Source organism: Chamaea fasciata, unplaced genomic scaffold (assembly GCF_029207755.1).
Source record: "Chamaea fasciata isolate MVZ Bird 193981 ecotype frontalis unplaced genomic scaffold, bChaFas1.0.hap1 SCAF_4, whole genome shotgun sequence".
Taxonomy (NCBI): Eukaryota; Metazoa; Chordata; class Aves; order Passeriformes; family Sylviidae; genus Chamaea; species Chamaea fasciata.
Genome location: NW_027094089.1, coordinates 71,877,348 through 71,892,333, shown reverse-complemented (window position 1 = coordinate 71,892,333; position 14,986 = coordinate 71,877,348). Strand labels below are relative to the sequence as shown.

The 14,986-nt window shown below is 39.6% G+C and overlaps 1 protein-coding gene across 4 annotated transcripts in view; it reads left to right on the top strand.

The window, feature by feature from the left end:
* XRCC4 (X-ray repair cross complementing 4) overlaps positions 1-14,986 on the top strand; it is a 142,760-nt gene that overhangs the window by 60,176 nt on the left and 67,598 nt on the right. For all 4 annotated transcript variants that reach the window (XM_066181938.1, XM_066181940.1, XM_066181939.1 and 1 more), the window contains exons 5-6: positions 843-995; positions 1,388-1,491. In XM_066181938.1, coding sequence (XP_066038035.1) covers positions 843-995; positions 1,388-1,491 — 257 coding nt within the window. The remainder of the gene's footprint in view (positions 1-842; positions 996-1,387; positions 1,492-14,986) is intronic.

Here is a 14,986-nt window from a genome sequence, read left to right as displayed (position 1 = left end):
TGAAAAAATGTTTTTAAGTTATGGCTATTTACTATATTTACCATGATCAGTGAGATTATTGAGATTTTTGCTTCTTGTGTACACAGCAAATAAAATGCTTGTGGTTCAACCCAAGGACTGAAAGGTTATGATATAGAAGAATTAAATACAGAATTACATTTACCACAGATCACCTGATTTGTTGTGCTCAGGTTTGCTTGTTTTCTGGTTTTGCTTATGAGACTTTATACACCCATATTCTTAATTTAATGCTCCCATTGTGTGTGTTTATATTGACATTCATCTACCCACAGATGCATACTAAATTTTTTTTAAAACCTGAAGTATATTTTCCTCTGAAGATATTAAGAGCTTCTGAATATTTTTATATTTTGGAATTTTCTTTCGATCTTCAAATATATTTCACACCAGTGTGTGGTCTAGATTTGAGACCTGTCAATCTAAATCTAAATAAACAGAATCAAGATGAATCATATCTATTTATGATCTCCTTATGTGTATCATGCTAAGGTATGCCCACTGTTGTGATTCAGCATTGAAAATAAAGAACAATTGCCTATTTAAATTTTAGTTGTCTCAGATGGAGGTGTGCAAGAACCTACAAAAGAAAAAAAAAGGTATGCAGAGAAAGGTTCACATTTGGTAACTTCCCTTTTGGAAGTAGAGTTCATTGCACTTTTCTGTGGAAAAACAACAACAAAAATCTCACTCTGGCCTGTTTCAGACACAAGGTGCTGGACCAGTTGTGTGTGGTTTGGAGTGGGGATTTTTGGCTGGCCTCACAACAGAATTGTCTTCTAGGAAACAGAAGAATTGGTGTAACAGTTAATTTTGTGCTGCAGGCTGGAAAAATGCGTGGAAGCTAAAGAGGAGCTGGAGGCAGACCTTTATAGAAGGTTTGTTTTGGTGCTGAATGAAAAGAAGGCAAAGATAAGAAACTTGCAGAAGTTGTTGAGTGAAGCTAAAGAATTTGCAGTGGATGCCAAATGTGCAAGGTATTTAATTTCCCTGGGTTTCTTGGTGTGGTACTTGGTGCATATTTAAGTTTAGCTTAGTTCAGTTTCCATTTCCTTGGCTCTGACAGTGAGTGACAGTTCTTCCTGGCTGAGTGCTGGGTTATCCAAACCAATCCTGGAAGTCATGGAAGAGGAGGATTCTTTCTGGCATCCTTGCAAGCAGCAGCATATTGCTGTGGGTGCTGTAGCCAAGAAGTGAGTGTTTGATGGATCTGTCCTGTTTTCTCCTGGGCTACAGTTGATTTTCCAATCAGATCATGTCCCTGCCCTTTCTATAGGTGGTAATTCTGTACATATTCTCCCTGAATTTTTAAATTCCTTTGAGAAACAAAAACATCTTAATTTATTTATCTTTCTTTTGATGTTTTTAGGGATAGTATAGCTACTACTGAGATTGCTATAAAGAGAGAAAACGACTATGATGCCAGCACTGATGAGGAAAGTGAAAATCCAGTACGGGCCGCGTTACCATCAGGTAAGACAGAAAGCATTGTCTTTGTGTTATATCACAGACAGGCTTTGTGTGAATAAACCTTAAGGAAGGCAAAATACTACCTGACAGATTGCTCTGTGACAAGCCAGCCAGCAAGCCTTAAAAATACCTTTCCTGAAGAAGAATACAATACTGGCATTTTCAAATTAAAGAGGGGAGGTTTAAAAGCATGCTGCACGAATGAAGGCACTGTCATTTCTTGCAAAGTGACAAATTATACACTTTGTGGAACTAATGACAGGCTAACAGTATCTGAACCATCAACAATTCCATTTTAAATTCTAGGAATCATGATGTGTGTGCCATGATTGATAAAGTGTAAAAGGTAGCTCCTGACAGTTTCAATAGTGTTTAAAAAGGGGAAAGAGAGGAGATTTAACAGCTATAAAAAGAGCTGTGTGCATAATTGGAATGAAAATGTATTTATAGCAGAATCCACTTTAATTTGTCAGAGAATTTTTGGCCTTGTGAAGAGGCTCACGAAACTTAATCTGATGAATTTTTCCAGGACTAGAGCCTTGTAAAGTGTGTGGGATGCAGTGATGGCCCATTATACAGTACAAGATATTTAACTGTGAATCCGGATTTCGGCATGTTTGTGATAAACTAGTGGGAATATACGAGGCAAATGCTATCAAAGTTTTAAAAGGGTATTGATGGTTGTAGTATGGTTATATATGTATGTACAGATATATATACGTATGTGTATAAAAATACATAAACTTCCCTTCAGGTCTGCAAAGTTTGCAATGGGATCTCTTACTGGAGCTTTTTTAATTTCTACCACAGATAAAGGTAATCCAGACAACGTGTTCCTGTAAAACAGCAATTTTCTGTGCACATTTGGAGCACAAAGTGTTCTGGTGGCAATGGCAAACAGCTTTGCCACTCATGTGGGCCTGTTTGCTGAGGAATTTCTGGCTTTATACAAAGTAGGCAGAGCTTCAGACAAGTGGAGGAAATTGTGATTGCAGAAAGAAATAATCTAATGTTGAACTGTGCTCCCCAGGAGTCTTTGCTGTCAGATGGTAATTGGTCAGTTCAGGTAACATGATGAGAAATACTTTGTTTTGTGAAAAGGCAAGGAAAAGTGGAAGGTGTGGAGTCTTCTAAATTCAGTGGGGCCTAACTAGCTCAGTGAGAGTTTTGAGGCCGTGATATGTGTTTAATAATGAAAACAACACCCACTGCCCTGCTCAGGCAATCATGAGGGACTGGACTGATCGGTGTTACAGGAAAATACACCAGCTGTGTTTTTATTTGAGGTGCAAGCAAAAAACGTACTTTCTTTTGCCTTTGAGAGATGCAGTCCTCAGGGTTTTGGTATTGACAGGAAGAGTTCAGATGCAAAATTTGCAGATAACATGGAGACCATAAAGCTAATGCTTTGGGTAACGCACTCAAGTTTTTCAAGGCTATGACTTTGTTGAGCTCTCTCAATGAGTGTCCCTGAGGTCAGCTGGTGCTCTTCCTGTGTGCACAGCTTTCTCTTTCAATGAACATTGGGAAAGCAGATCTGGCTACTGAATATCTGAAGTCTGTCTTAGAATTTTCACACTCAAAAAGAGGCAGACCGTATTTTCTTTACGGAGCAAATAGTGATTTAGGGATGAGTGGAATGAGTGGATAATGAAGCTCAAAGCTATGTGAAGCATCAAGGACTGTAAGACATAAAAGATAAAACTGATAATATATATATATATATATATATATTTTTTTTAGTTGTTTATCTTAGTTTTCCTGTCTCCTGGTGCATCATTGTATTTCTTTTCCATTTGGACTTGAAATGTCATTGCAGGAGTCAATGAGAATTAGAAGATTATTGAGGTAGTTTTAGTAGATATTGGTGAAATCCATAATCAAGAGAGAAGATCATAATTAAAAAACTTCTTTGAAGGAAAGTGAAGGCAGGTGTGTGTATGCACACACAGCTGCACAGTAAAAATGCATTTGTATTTGTTCATGTCGAAATAATTCACTATTAGTTGAAAAAGTAGCTGTGCTCAGCAGGTGATTGGGTTTGTGTTCGGAGGGCAAAACTTGGGGTGGTTCCATCACAACGTAATTCTGTTCTAGCAACTCATGGGGATGAAATCCAGGCATTGCAAAATCACCAAAAAAAAAGAAATAATCAGGATTTTTTGAACTGCAGAGTTTAAAACTCTGTCTGAAGGTTTTTTTTAACCACCAATAATTGTTCTTCTCCCTGAATTTTTGGGGCAGTCAAATGCCAGGGTATTTCAGTGGATATGGAAAAAAAACCTGCTGATGGTTATTGGAAGAAAATTGAATTACTTATTTAGTTACCAGTCTGGTGTTGATCTCATGCAAATATTGTAACAAGACCCAATGAAGAAAAATATTAAGAAAATGAGTAAGAATGATTAATTGCAGTCTTTCTACAGGGGCTGAATCTGAAGCCTAAAAGTTTACCTAAAATTTCTTCTTTTTTGGCATTTCCAGTACTATTTGTAGGTTTGATTTATGTTTGCTTTCTCACAACAGTTTCTGCTTCATAGCTTAAAGCAAAGATCAACTGAAACATGGTAGTTTTCATTTTGCCTACACACTGATGTAGTTAATGCTTTGTATTGTAAAGGAAGAAATTAAAATTGAATTAATAAGTATTTCAAAGTACTCAGAAAAACAGTTAATGCAAATTACATCCCTTAGAAATAGTACAACATTTATAAATAGTATTACATTTATAAACAGTACTGTGTGTGATTCTACACAAGAGCTTTGCCCATCATGCCATGACCATGGGGGGAATTTATTTGAAATCTTATTTAGGGCTGTGAACGTGAGGTTGAGAAAGGCACAAAACTCCATCTCTTACTGCAATTTAATAAATTCTGAAGCAGCGGCTACAGATGACGTGTCAGGTCCTTTAAATGCCTGTGAGCTCCTGCTTGAGAGAGGAAGGGATGAAGGAAATCCTGCTCCTGTTCTTCATGGATGGAGTGTCAGGAATGTCTCTTGGGAGCAGGACAGTGTTGGTTTTGCTTTGGCTTGTTGAGGTTTTGCTCCAGGGTTGGTGAGATTCTGTGGGTTACCAACCCGAGGTGAAGTTGTGTTTTCTCTAGTGGCTCTTTAAGAAAGTACCCCGATCTGCAGCAGACCTGGAAATGTCATAGAAAGTGTGGAGTGGGATAAGGCTGTGGTTCCCTTCAAGTGGCAGTGCCAACTGGACACAATTGTTCTTTAAGGGGAAAAAAAAAAACCAAACCCAAACCACAAACCCCAGAAATTGCCAGCCTGTGTTTCTCTTCAGCCACAGGAGTGAGTGGGTGATTCAGCATGATGCCACCACACTGATGCAAGATGTTTCTGTCATTTTAGGATACAGAAACACTTACTCTGGTTAAGGACAACCCAACTGTTACTGATTCCTCTTTCTTCCCCTCTGCACTGAATTTTACTGGTTTTGTTTTACTCCAGGTACTGAGCCCTTCCTCCTAGGCATCCTGAAATGACAATATCAGACTGCTAAATCATAATTTGATAGTGTGGTTGGAAGTAATGCCTTTGTCTTGTAAATCAACTCCCTTTATTAAGTGAAAAATGTTTTAGTGGTCCAAGTGTCAGGAGGCTTTTAAAACATGAACAAGGATGGGATAAATGCTCCCACTCTGTGCTGCCTTCCCAGGAGCTTGAAAGTAGATGGAGTGTGATAGTTTACTCTTCACAGTGCCTGGAAAGTGACCAGGAAAGAGAATATGATTCCTCCTCCCAGGTATTTGCCAAAACTACAGGGAAAGATTTAATTATTGCAATGCATTTTAGATACGAATGATAACATAGCAGGTGGGACGTCGGCAATGGAAAAAAAAAATGTTTTATGATTTATTGTTGTTATTTTTAATTATAAATGCTATTATATGTGTCTGCCTCTGGACAAAACAAGGCTGCTGAGCACCAATTTACAGTCAGCTTGCATCCTTTTTTGTTTCCTCTTGTTCCTAAATTCTTTAGTTATATTTCACATTATAATTGGTAGAAGCTGCCTCTCCTTAGGGTAAGGAGGGATGTCATGATCTGCCCTGTTGGCTCAAATAAAAATTTACGATCTGTGTTTCTTGCCGAGGTGTGTGGAAATATTCCGTATTTCCCCAGACATTCAGTGCCCACATTTTTCTGTATGTTTGATGACAAGGACAGGTTCAGAATGGGTTGTATTAAGCTCTCTGCAGAGCCCACAGTATATAAGAGCAAGCACCTTGCCATCTCCCACTGCCTCACCATGCAAATCTTCTCACCCCCTCCATTCAAGCTCCTGCCTTGGGGATTGTTTGTTATGCCCTCAGGACTTTGTAGCCCTTTAAATTTAATTAGCTCTTCTGTGTAGTCCAATCCACTGATGGCCTGTTGCTGCTGGTTAATAAGCTTTGATCAAAGTTAATAATAATGAAAAAAGCCTGCTGTAACAACACCCGGCTGTGCCGTGCAGTTAAAGTTCCATCTGTGAAGGCTTCTCTTTAAAAGTCTCTTTTTAAGGAGTTTTAGTACTTAGCCATTTTAATTTACCTCGGGTTTAAATTATTTCTGTTTTTGTCAGGCTGGAACTGAAAATGGTTCATCCGAAGGAATAATCTCATTTCCTTTTCCCTTATAGGTGTACATACCTTTTTTCCCTTTCCCCTGAAACTTGGTACTGATATTTTCCCTCCACAACCTGGTGGTTTTATGCCTCTGAAATACTTGTGGTAAACAATCTGGTTTCCCTCTTTGTTACACCATGTGCCATGGTCAAAATACGTTTACAGTACAAGTATCAAGATGTTCTGTGCCTCTTTAAAAATCGTGTTGTGATTATTGCACTAAGAGGGATTTACAACATATTACTTTGACATTTTTCTATGAAAATTATCAAAAATTGCTTACATCTCTGCATATTTTCTACTCAGCTTCTTATTTTTCCTGCTTCAGCATATAAAGTGATGCAACTGAATGTGGTTGACCCAAAATGAGTCCTTATTCAGTAAAATTATATAACTAACAGAGTCAGATTTATGCTTTGCTAAGACTGTTAAATGTTTGGTGATTGATCAAAAGTTAGAGCAGCTAGTGATCACACTGCATGGTTAGGTGCCACAACACTGAATGAGGTAAAATTTTAAAATGTTGTATTATCCACATACTACCAAATGTTACACATGAAAGAACTTTTATTTCCTTGGTGAGCTGTAAAATCTTTTCAAGTGCAATTTAATTTCAGTATAAATCATCAAATTAACTGCCTTTATTTAAGTTAAATTTTAAGACAATTATTTTAGAATAATTTTCAGGCCAGGCTGGTGATTCCAAACTTGATGCACACCCATGAATCCAGTGTTGTTTTTTTTTCTCCTCAACTGAAAAAACGGGGTAATTTCAACAGTTCAGCAGTGTGCACTTTGAACAGAGGTGGAATTATATCTCTCTTTTTTGGGCAGGGGTGGTGGGGGATATCAATATGTTCATACAAAGGAGAATAAATGACATAAAGTTCAAGTGCTTAAGTAAATAAATCAAAATTAAATCCAATAATGAAGCAATGCCTTCATAAATGTTATCTCCTTCCATGAATAATCATTTCCCAAGCCTATTTTTACACCTGTTGGTAGTGAATTTAACTTCCCAGTTGTGAAACTGCAACATCAGTGGTGCTGGATCTGTGCCACCACAGTCCTGCTCTGCCTCATCCTTCTCTAATCCACAGCTGAAGAGCCACTGCTTATCAGGTGAGCAGGAAACTCCTGCCTGTCATCAGCAAGCTGCCAGGGGCAATCCCCATTCCTACTTTTGTTTCTCCTTTAATCCACAGCCCCTGCATTTGTTTAGCAACCAGGGTAATGGTCCTTTTGGGACCTGGTGCAATTAAAGGACCTGTCAGGGATTATTTTTATTACACCAACTTATTCTTCAATACTTGTGTTATGGACAGTGGGAATGACTGAATTTAGTGCACAGTGAAATGCAAGCCTGCCCAGGAAACCTCTGTCACACAATTTCATTTTGAACTTTATTCTCCTGTTATCCCAGGCTGCCTTGTCTTGTCCAGCCTGGTCCAGCCTGGCCTTGGACACTGCCAGGGATCCAGGGGCAGCCACAGCTTCTCTGGGCACCCTGTGCCAGGGCCTCCCCACCCTCCCAGGGAACAATTCCTTCCCAATATCCCATCCATCCCTGCCCTCTGGCAGTTGTAATTCAGACAGGAAGAAACAGCATCAAAAATATTTAGGCATATTTCATGATATACTGAAAACAAGGTAATTGACATGCAGAAAACACAGTGCACTTGCCCTCCCTTCTTGGAAACAAGTCTGTACTTTAGAAAAGTTGACATTTGGTTTAGCACTGTTGGCTCTTGGAGAAGGATCCTTTCAACAAGGAGAAGCATTGGTTTTTGAGGAAGAAAGGTTCCTAAAAGGGTAGTGATCCTGAATATGGGGATAAAAACCCTTATTTTCAGCTAGGGAAGGGGCTGTCTATCAGTGCCAGCCAACAAACCCTGGATACTGCAGGTGCTGGCATAGCAGGGAGCAGAACCTTTGAGCAGTGTTTGCTGTCACCTGTGGCTTTTCCCCATTCTAGATAACAGCTCTTCTGATGGTGAATTGAGTATTTTGTAGGCTGCCATCTCAAACTCCACATTTCCTGTGTGTTTTGGGGATGCTGCTGGGGGGTCAGGCAGTGGGCTGCTCCCCAATCCAGGGTACACACACCAGTTTATTTCTAATTTGAAGTGTGACTCTCTCTGGAAGGGCATTTGCTCTGACTACCTGTGCAACACTCACTGCCATAATTATCTTAATGACTTCCCAGCTGTATTACAGTGTCTCATTGCAGCAGACAGCCTATCTTGATTAAAAGCTCGGTTTTTCAAGATTGCACTAAGCCCTGTGACTGTTCCCTTGATTTATTGCTTTTCCAGGTTAAAGCACACATCCCTGTTTTTAACTGGAAGTTTTCTCAGCCAGGGTGCACCCTGTGAGTTTGGTGGGTCTTGGCTGGATTTGAGAGTTGTTTTCCCTCTTTGGCTTTGCTTCCTAAAGCCCTTTTATTGTGTCTTTAAGCCAGTGGAAGCTTGATAGGAAGCAGGTTTTACACCTAAGGAAATGTCAAAATCATCACACTATCTAAAGCAGGAATAGAAACACTGTTCTATTTTAATGCTTTAAAACATCTTTGATTAAGAAGAGGGAAATCTCTTTGCTTCATCTAAAAGTAATGAATACAACACTCAAGTAAACTTTTTTTTTTAAACTTATTTCCTCCTCCTCTTCTTTACTGACCTGCTTATTTTACTGGATATTTTTATTATTTATGTCCATCTCAGGTAAAAGGTATTGTCCTAAAGTCACCTTCCTAAGTGTCCGTAAGCTTTTATTCTGAACGTGGCACATAGATCAGTCTAAAAGACATTGAGAGTGAGGTGATAAAATTGTGCTAGAAAAATTAGCTTTACTCAGTGGAAACCCTAAATGATGGCACTAAACTGATACACAAATTTCACATAAATCACTTGGCATGTTGCCAGACTTCCTGGAAAACGGGTTTTTTTTGTCCGTCATTGTATTGGAAGTCTGAGAAGTTCCTTTTCATCTTGAGGATGAAAGGCTCTTCTCAAGGCCCCTTTTCCTCAATATCCATGATGCTGCATACATCACATGCACGAATTTCATGCAGAATATTAGGAATTTGTGAAGCTTGGAAGGGGACAAATGGCTACAAAATAATCCAGACACAATAGGCAATTGACTTTGATAATTATTACTTCAGATTTTTTCGTGCATTTTGCTGTAGTCTGGATGGTTTGGGAGTTTAACCTGAACTTGCTGGTTTATGTACAGCAGACCAGGTGGCCTCATAAAGGAGCTCTCAGTTACACACGCTGTGTCCAGACAGGTCAAACACGAAGTCACACACTAAAAGAGAACTTTCCCATATGGGATCTGATAAAAGGGGCGATGTTTTCAAAACTGGAGCTGTCAGCACCATCTTATTAGTTTGTGGGTTTTTGTTCGTTTGTTTGTTTTTTACTTACTGTATAAATTAAAAGTAATAAGGGATATAATGCCAAATCAAAAGTATTTTAAAGTCTGAGTTTTGGTTTTTTTAATTGGGTGGAGAGAGAACTCAACATTATGAAATACAGAGAGTGTGTATTTCCTCATACATACAAATACCTCATTTATTTACATTTTTTTATATATGATTAATTTTACTCTGTTAGGAGACACAAAACATGACACCTGCTAACCTTCCAGAGAGAGTAAAATTCATGAGGTTCAGAGCTTTACATTTATATTTAGGAAAATAAAAAAAAATAAAAACCCACTCTGGGCATCCTGAGTATTACCCTCCTTTCTTAGAAACTAAATTTCTATCTTTGTTTTAAGAAGGTAGATTTAAATAAAAAGATGCTTACAGGTGGATTCATCTTCCTGCAGTTCTCATCTCCATTTCAGAAGTCTTTGCCTAGCTTTGTTCCTGTTCCTGTGTTAATAGGTGTGACTGTGATCACCTGGGACCAATCACACTGAAATCATTGGGGCCTCTTTTAAATTCTTCCCAAATTTAAACTTTTTCGGAGAAGGTATGCCTGTGGTGAAGCTGCAAACCTCTTCTTCCCTTGTAGCTTATAAAAAAGTCAGTAATAACTAATTTGTAACTCATTACCAATCCTGTCAGTGTGTAAAAAGGCACAATATCACTCTTCATGCAAACTGAAATTTGGATGCTCTGAGCAGTTCAGAACACATTGTTCTAGAAATCTGGATATCTAAATATAAATTAAAATGAGTGACCATCTTTAACTGTCTTTTTTGTTCTCTAGAATATGGGGTAAAAATTAGACCTTGTTGTGTAGATATCAGTTGTGTCCAAATTTGGGGTAATTAAAATGAAACAAAAAAAGGTACTTTATCATACATTTGTATGTACCAGTATTTTTTTATATACTAAGAATATAGTAAGAATTGAATAAAAATAATTATTCCATGACAGTTTTTCTTAGCCTCTTTTAACCAAGTAACTGCCTCAATTATTTGAAAGCCACAATCAAAATAAATTAGTCTTCATTGTTGGTGTGCATGGCAGAAAACCAGTTTACTATGCCTATGTCAAATGCCACCCACTTCACTGCCAGGACATTCCTTTGTTCACTTTGAGAGCAGATGTTTGTTTTTTTATTTATTTAATAATGATATAAAACTTCCTCACCATAGAAGTGAATATGCAGCACTTTGGTAACTGTGCTGATAGCTAAAAATTTCAGCTTTCAAGAGTGACCAAAGTAATTTCCATGATTTAATGGGTTAATCCAAAAGTAGCTAGGAAAGAAATTGGATGTAACCAGTTCAGGCAAGACCAAAAGTCTTAAATTTTGTCTTTGTAATGAACCTGTTTGTTTCAGTTGGAGAAATAAAGTCAGCTTGTAGGAGAACACCTTGGAGCAGGGCTTTGTCTCAGCTGAGACCGAGTCTTCCAGGTGTGCTCACCTGGCTGCAATGTTGTGCCTGCTTATACAGGCCCCAAATTTCCCTCTGCTGATCCTGCAACTGTCTTCAGTTCCGTACAGGAAAAGCAGGGCTCATTTGGGATAAGCCATACTGTGAGCTGTTGTCTCAGCCAAGAAAAAAACAGCTCTTTAATCTATAGCCAGGTGTTGGATTCTCACAAGGATATTCATTACCTGGGTTCCTGGGAGAGAAGGGTCAGGTCAGGAGTATCTGATTGCCAGCAATTTCCTTAAGACCTTTCCTGGTTAGCCTGTCTGTAATCTCCAGGGGTGCTTTCAGGGGGTGATATTGGCATTCTGGGACTCTCCAGCGGGTTATTCGAATTTTGTCCCACCATATCCATGTAGTGTGAGTGCACCTCATTTGCTGAAAGCTTCAAAGTAATTAAAAAAAAAAAAAAGAAATTTTAAATATAAAATAAAGCTGTTGTATACTCCCTGCTTAATTGTTTACTTCATTACACCTCAACAAATATTAACTTCTCTAGTTAGGCATGAAATTTGGTGTGGTTTGGGAGCAGTATCATTAAGTCAGTGGCTCACCAGTAGCTCATTGCTCGTGCAGAAAGCATCAAAACATTTTGAGTGCAATCTTTGAATTCTAGCAAGACTTGGAGAATTTTTAGGAAGGTGAAATTTTCTTTTGTTGTTTTTGATGGGTTTGGTTTTTGTTTTGTTTTGTTCAAGAGGTGAGGAGAAGAAAGCAAAAAACAGTCACTTCCATGGGGCTGCCATGTGGCCCAGGGGACAGGGAAAGAATATGTGATTAGATTTGGGACACATCTCTGCGAAGTGAGGCAGTGGCTTCTTGTATCATTGATCAGTTTGTGAGCGAGGGGAATCAGAATGAAGCAGGTGCTAAAATGTGTGTGTTTGTGTTGGAAACAGCACACAGGGTGTTACCTGACAGAGCTCCTAACATCTACATGGGGTGCAGTAAGGAACCTTGGGGAAATCTCATGGAAATGCTGATTTTTCCAAAGCAGTTGCACGTTGTGAACCTCTGAATTTCCCTTGTTAGGTAAGACACTTTGTCCTTAGTTACCAGTGACTCCTGTTTTCCATACGTGGAAGACTCGCAGTGTTTTTTGGCTGGGATTTGCAAGAACACCCCCTTGCTGCGAGAAGGAAAATATATATAGGATGTGCAAAATGACAAAGATACTTGGTAGTAAGTAATTTTCTTGGCCAGTCTGTAAAGGTCGCACAAAATCCATGAGACAGGGTTGTGTGTAGTTTGCACAGACTGGTTTGTGTTGGAGGGGACCTTGAGGATCACTCAGTGCCACCCCTGCCATGGGCAGGGACACCTTCCATTATCCCGGGCTGCTCCAAGCCCCAGTGTCCAACCTGGCCTTGGACACTGCCAGGGATCCAGGGGCAGCCACAGCTTCTCTGGGCACCCTGTGCCAGGGCCTCCCCACCCTCACAGTGCTATTGGTTTTCACCTGGCTGCTTTTCTTGGTGTGAAAGGCTTGTGAATTGGTTCATTTTTTGTTTAGTCCTCATGCTAAACAGATCTGCTTAACACAACCTTTCCTTTTGACCTGAATCACCTCCTCTCCGCTTGCTGTGAGACACTGACTGCTTGCCATCAGTTCCCATCTGTATCCAGAAGTGAATCCTCATCCTTATATCCTTATTCTCTATTCCTTATTGCTCCTCAGTTCAATTAGCACTAAGAGCACTGGGTTCATTACCTGTCCTTCACAAAGTCCGTTCCTTGCTCAGCCCTGGATTTACCCGGCATTGTTTGCAGCCTGCCTGAAGACAGAGTTTCCTAATTCCCTCACTTGACAACAACAAATCTGAGTCACAATTCCCAGCCATGTCTCAAGGTGTGCTGAATAAACCTCTCCACAGAACACTGCAGCTTGTTTGTGTGGCTGCTTCCTGCAAAAGGAGCCTTTATGCAGAAGATTCAAAACATGTTGATGCTCCAGTAGAAACTGCTTGTAAATTGCACCTGATTTGATTTCAGTTCTGTTGAGCAAAAAGGTCAATTCCAATATTGTCACCTACCTTGACTGTTAAAGGCAAAGAAAACTTGGGGATTGATGTGAAATGCAGATGGACTTCTAGGTTAAATGGATTTTCAATCATTTCACTATACTGTCATTCATTTTTCATGATGTGCCCTATTTTTATTTCACCTTCCTGTTTTTTCTGTCCCTCCCATGTTTAAAACTATTTGATTAACCAGGGAAATTTAGGAACATATTCTCCCAAGTTTCTGTAGCTTCCGAAGACATTAACAAATCACTAACCAAGCACAAAATGCCATCAAGATACAGAAGAAATTTAAATACACCTCCTCTCTGTGTGCCCAGGAGGGATAAGCTCCTATTGTGCACTTAGCTAAACTTTTCATCAAAGTGGAGAAGAGAGAACTATTTCCTTTCTGGAACTTGTAGTTTAAACTTCCCAGAAATGATTGAGTCTTTTACCTTTTAGGGAAATGTAAAAAGTGCTTCTGCCCACCAAGGACTTGATAAAGATTTTTGGCATTTATGACATAAATGCATCTGTCTTTTCCTTGTGATCAGAAATGGAGGCGGGCTGTGGATGATGGAAATGTGATCTTCAATTTCCCACTTCCCTCTGCCTAAACTGATTTTTTTGGGTTTTTTTTTTTTTTTTGAGAGAGAAAGAGAAATGAAATGTGTTGCACAGCTAGCCATCAGATTGAGCAGCTACCTCAATTATTGCAGTCTGATGACACTGACCACATCACACCAAGGGTAAAATCAGATCTCTGCCATGAGTCCTAACATCTTAGGAGCCTTCCCCATGAAGCAGGGCAGGAATTAGAAGATTCCAACAGAGGATTTTTGAGGGCTGTGAGTGCTTTCAAGCTACCCTTAAGATATTTGAATCGTGAGATTGATGTCAGTCGTTTTCAGAAAGCACCAGCAGGTCAAAACTGTGATTGTCCTTTGGTTTGTGTGCCTGAATTATGTCACTTTCTAGGCTACTGAACTGCTTCCTGGTACTTTATTCTTTACTAGGTTCCAACACTTGGTTCAGGAGCTGCCAAATGAAAAAATAAAAAAATCTACTCTCTTTCTAGGCTTATAAACATCTGAAAGCTCTTTTAATATCTGAGAACCTCCTGGTTAGCTTTATAGCACATTTGAATTTTGATAATCTGAGGAAATAGGTGGAAAATCACATAACTCTGGAAACAGGCATCATTTTCACTGCACCCTGAGAGAAGGAGGGTCTTGTCCACCTCACAGAAACATGGAATTGTAGATTCATAGATTCACTGTGTAAGTGTATCTATGATTGGGGAGGACCTCAAAGATCATTGAGTTAGATGGTGAAGCCGGCACTGCCACATTCCTAAACACCACATCCACACATTTACTGAACACTTTCAAGGATGACTCCAGCACTGCCCTAGGCAGCCTGTTCCACCACTTCAAAACCCTTTGTGTGAAGAAATTATTCCTAATACCCAAACTAATCCTCCCCTGGTGCAACTTGAGGCCATTTCCTCTTGTGCTGTCTCTTGTGAGGGGGCAGAAGAGCAATCCCCATGCTGGACCTTTGAGTTTCAGAGAGCCAGGGAGAGGAGATGGTTTATTTAGGATGACTAAGGATGGAAGACATGCACCCATCCCATTGTAGGCACTTTTATGTGCACAGGAAGTATTTACATGCAGGGAAAGGCAAGCTGTGCTACTGAAGTGTCATGGACACTGGAGAGCTGCACTGAACATCCAGATAAGCGAGCACATTCAGGTGATACTTATATTTAAACAGTTTCCTAAAGCCCCAACCCCATTAAGGATGTGTCTGTAGCCTACTGAGGAGAATTTTTACTGCATGGATGATGGAAAGTTGCCTTAAAATAAATCACTGGTGAGTTTCCCCTGGGCAGGAGAGTGGCTGTCAGCCACTCCCTGCTGAGTTGAAGGGAAAGAAGTGGGCACAGGAGATGAGCCTCGATGGGGCAATGGGATATAT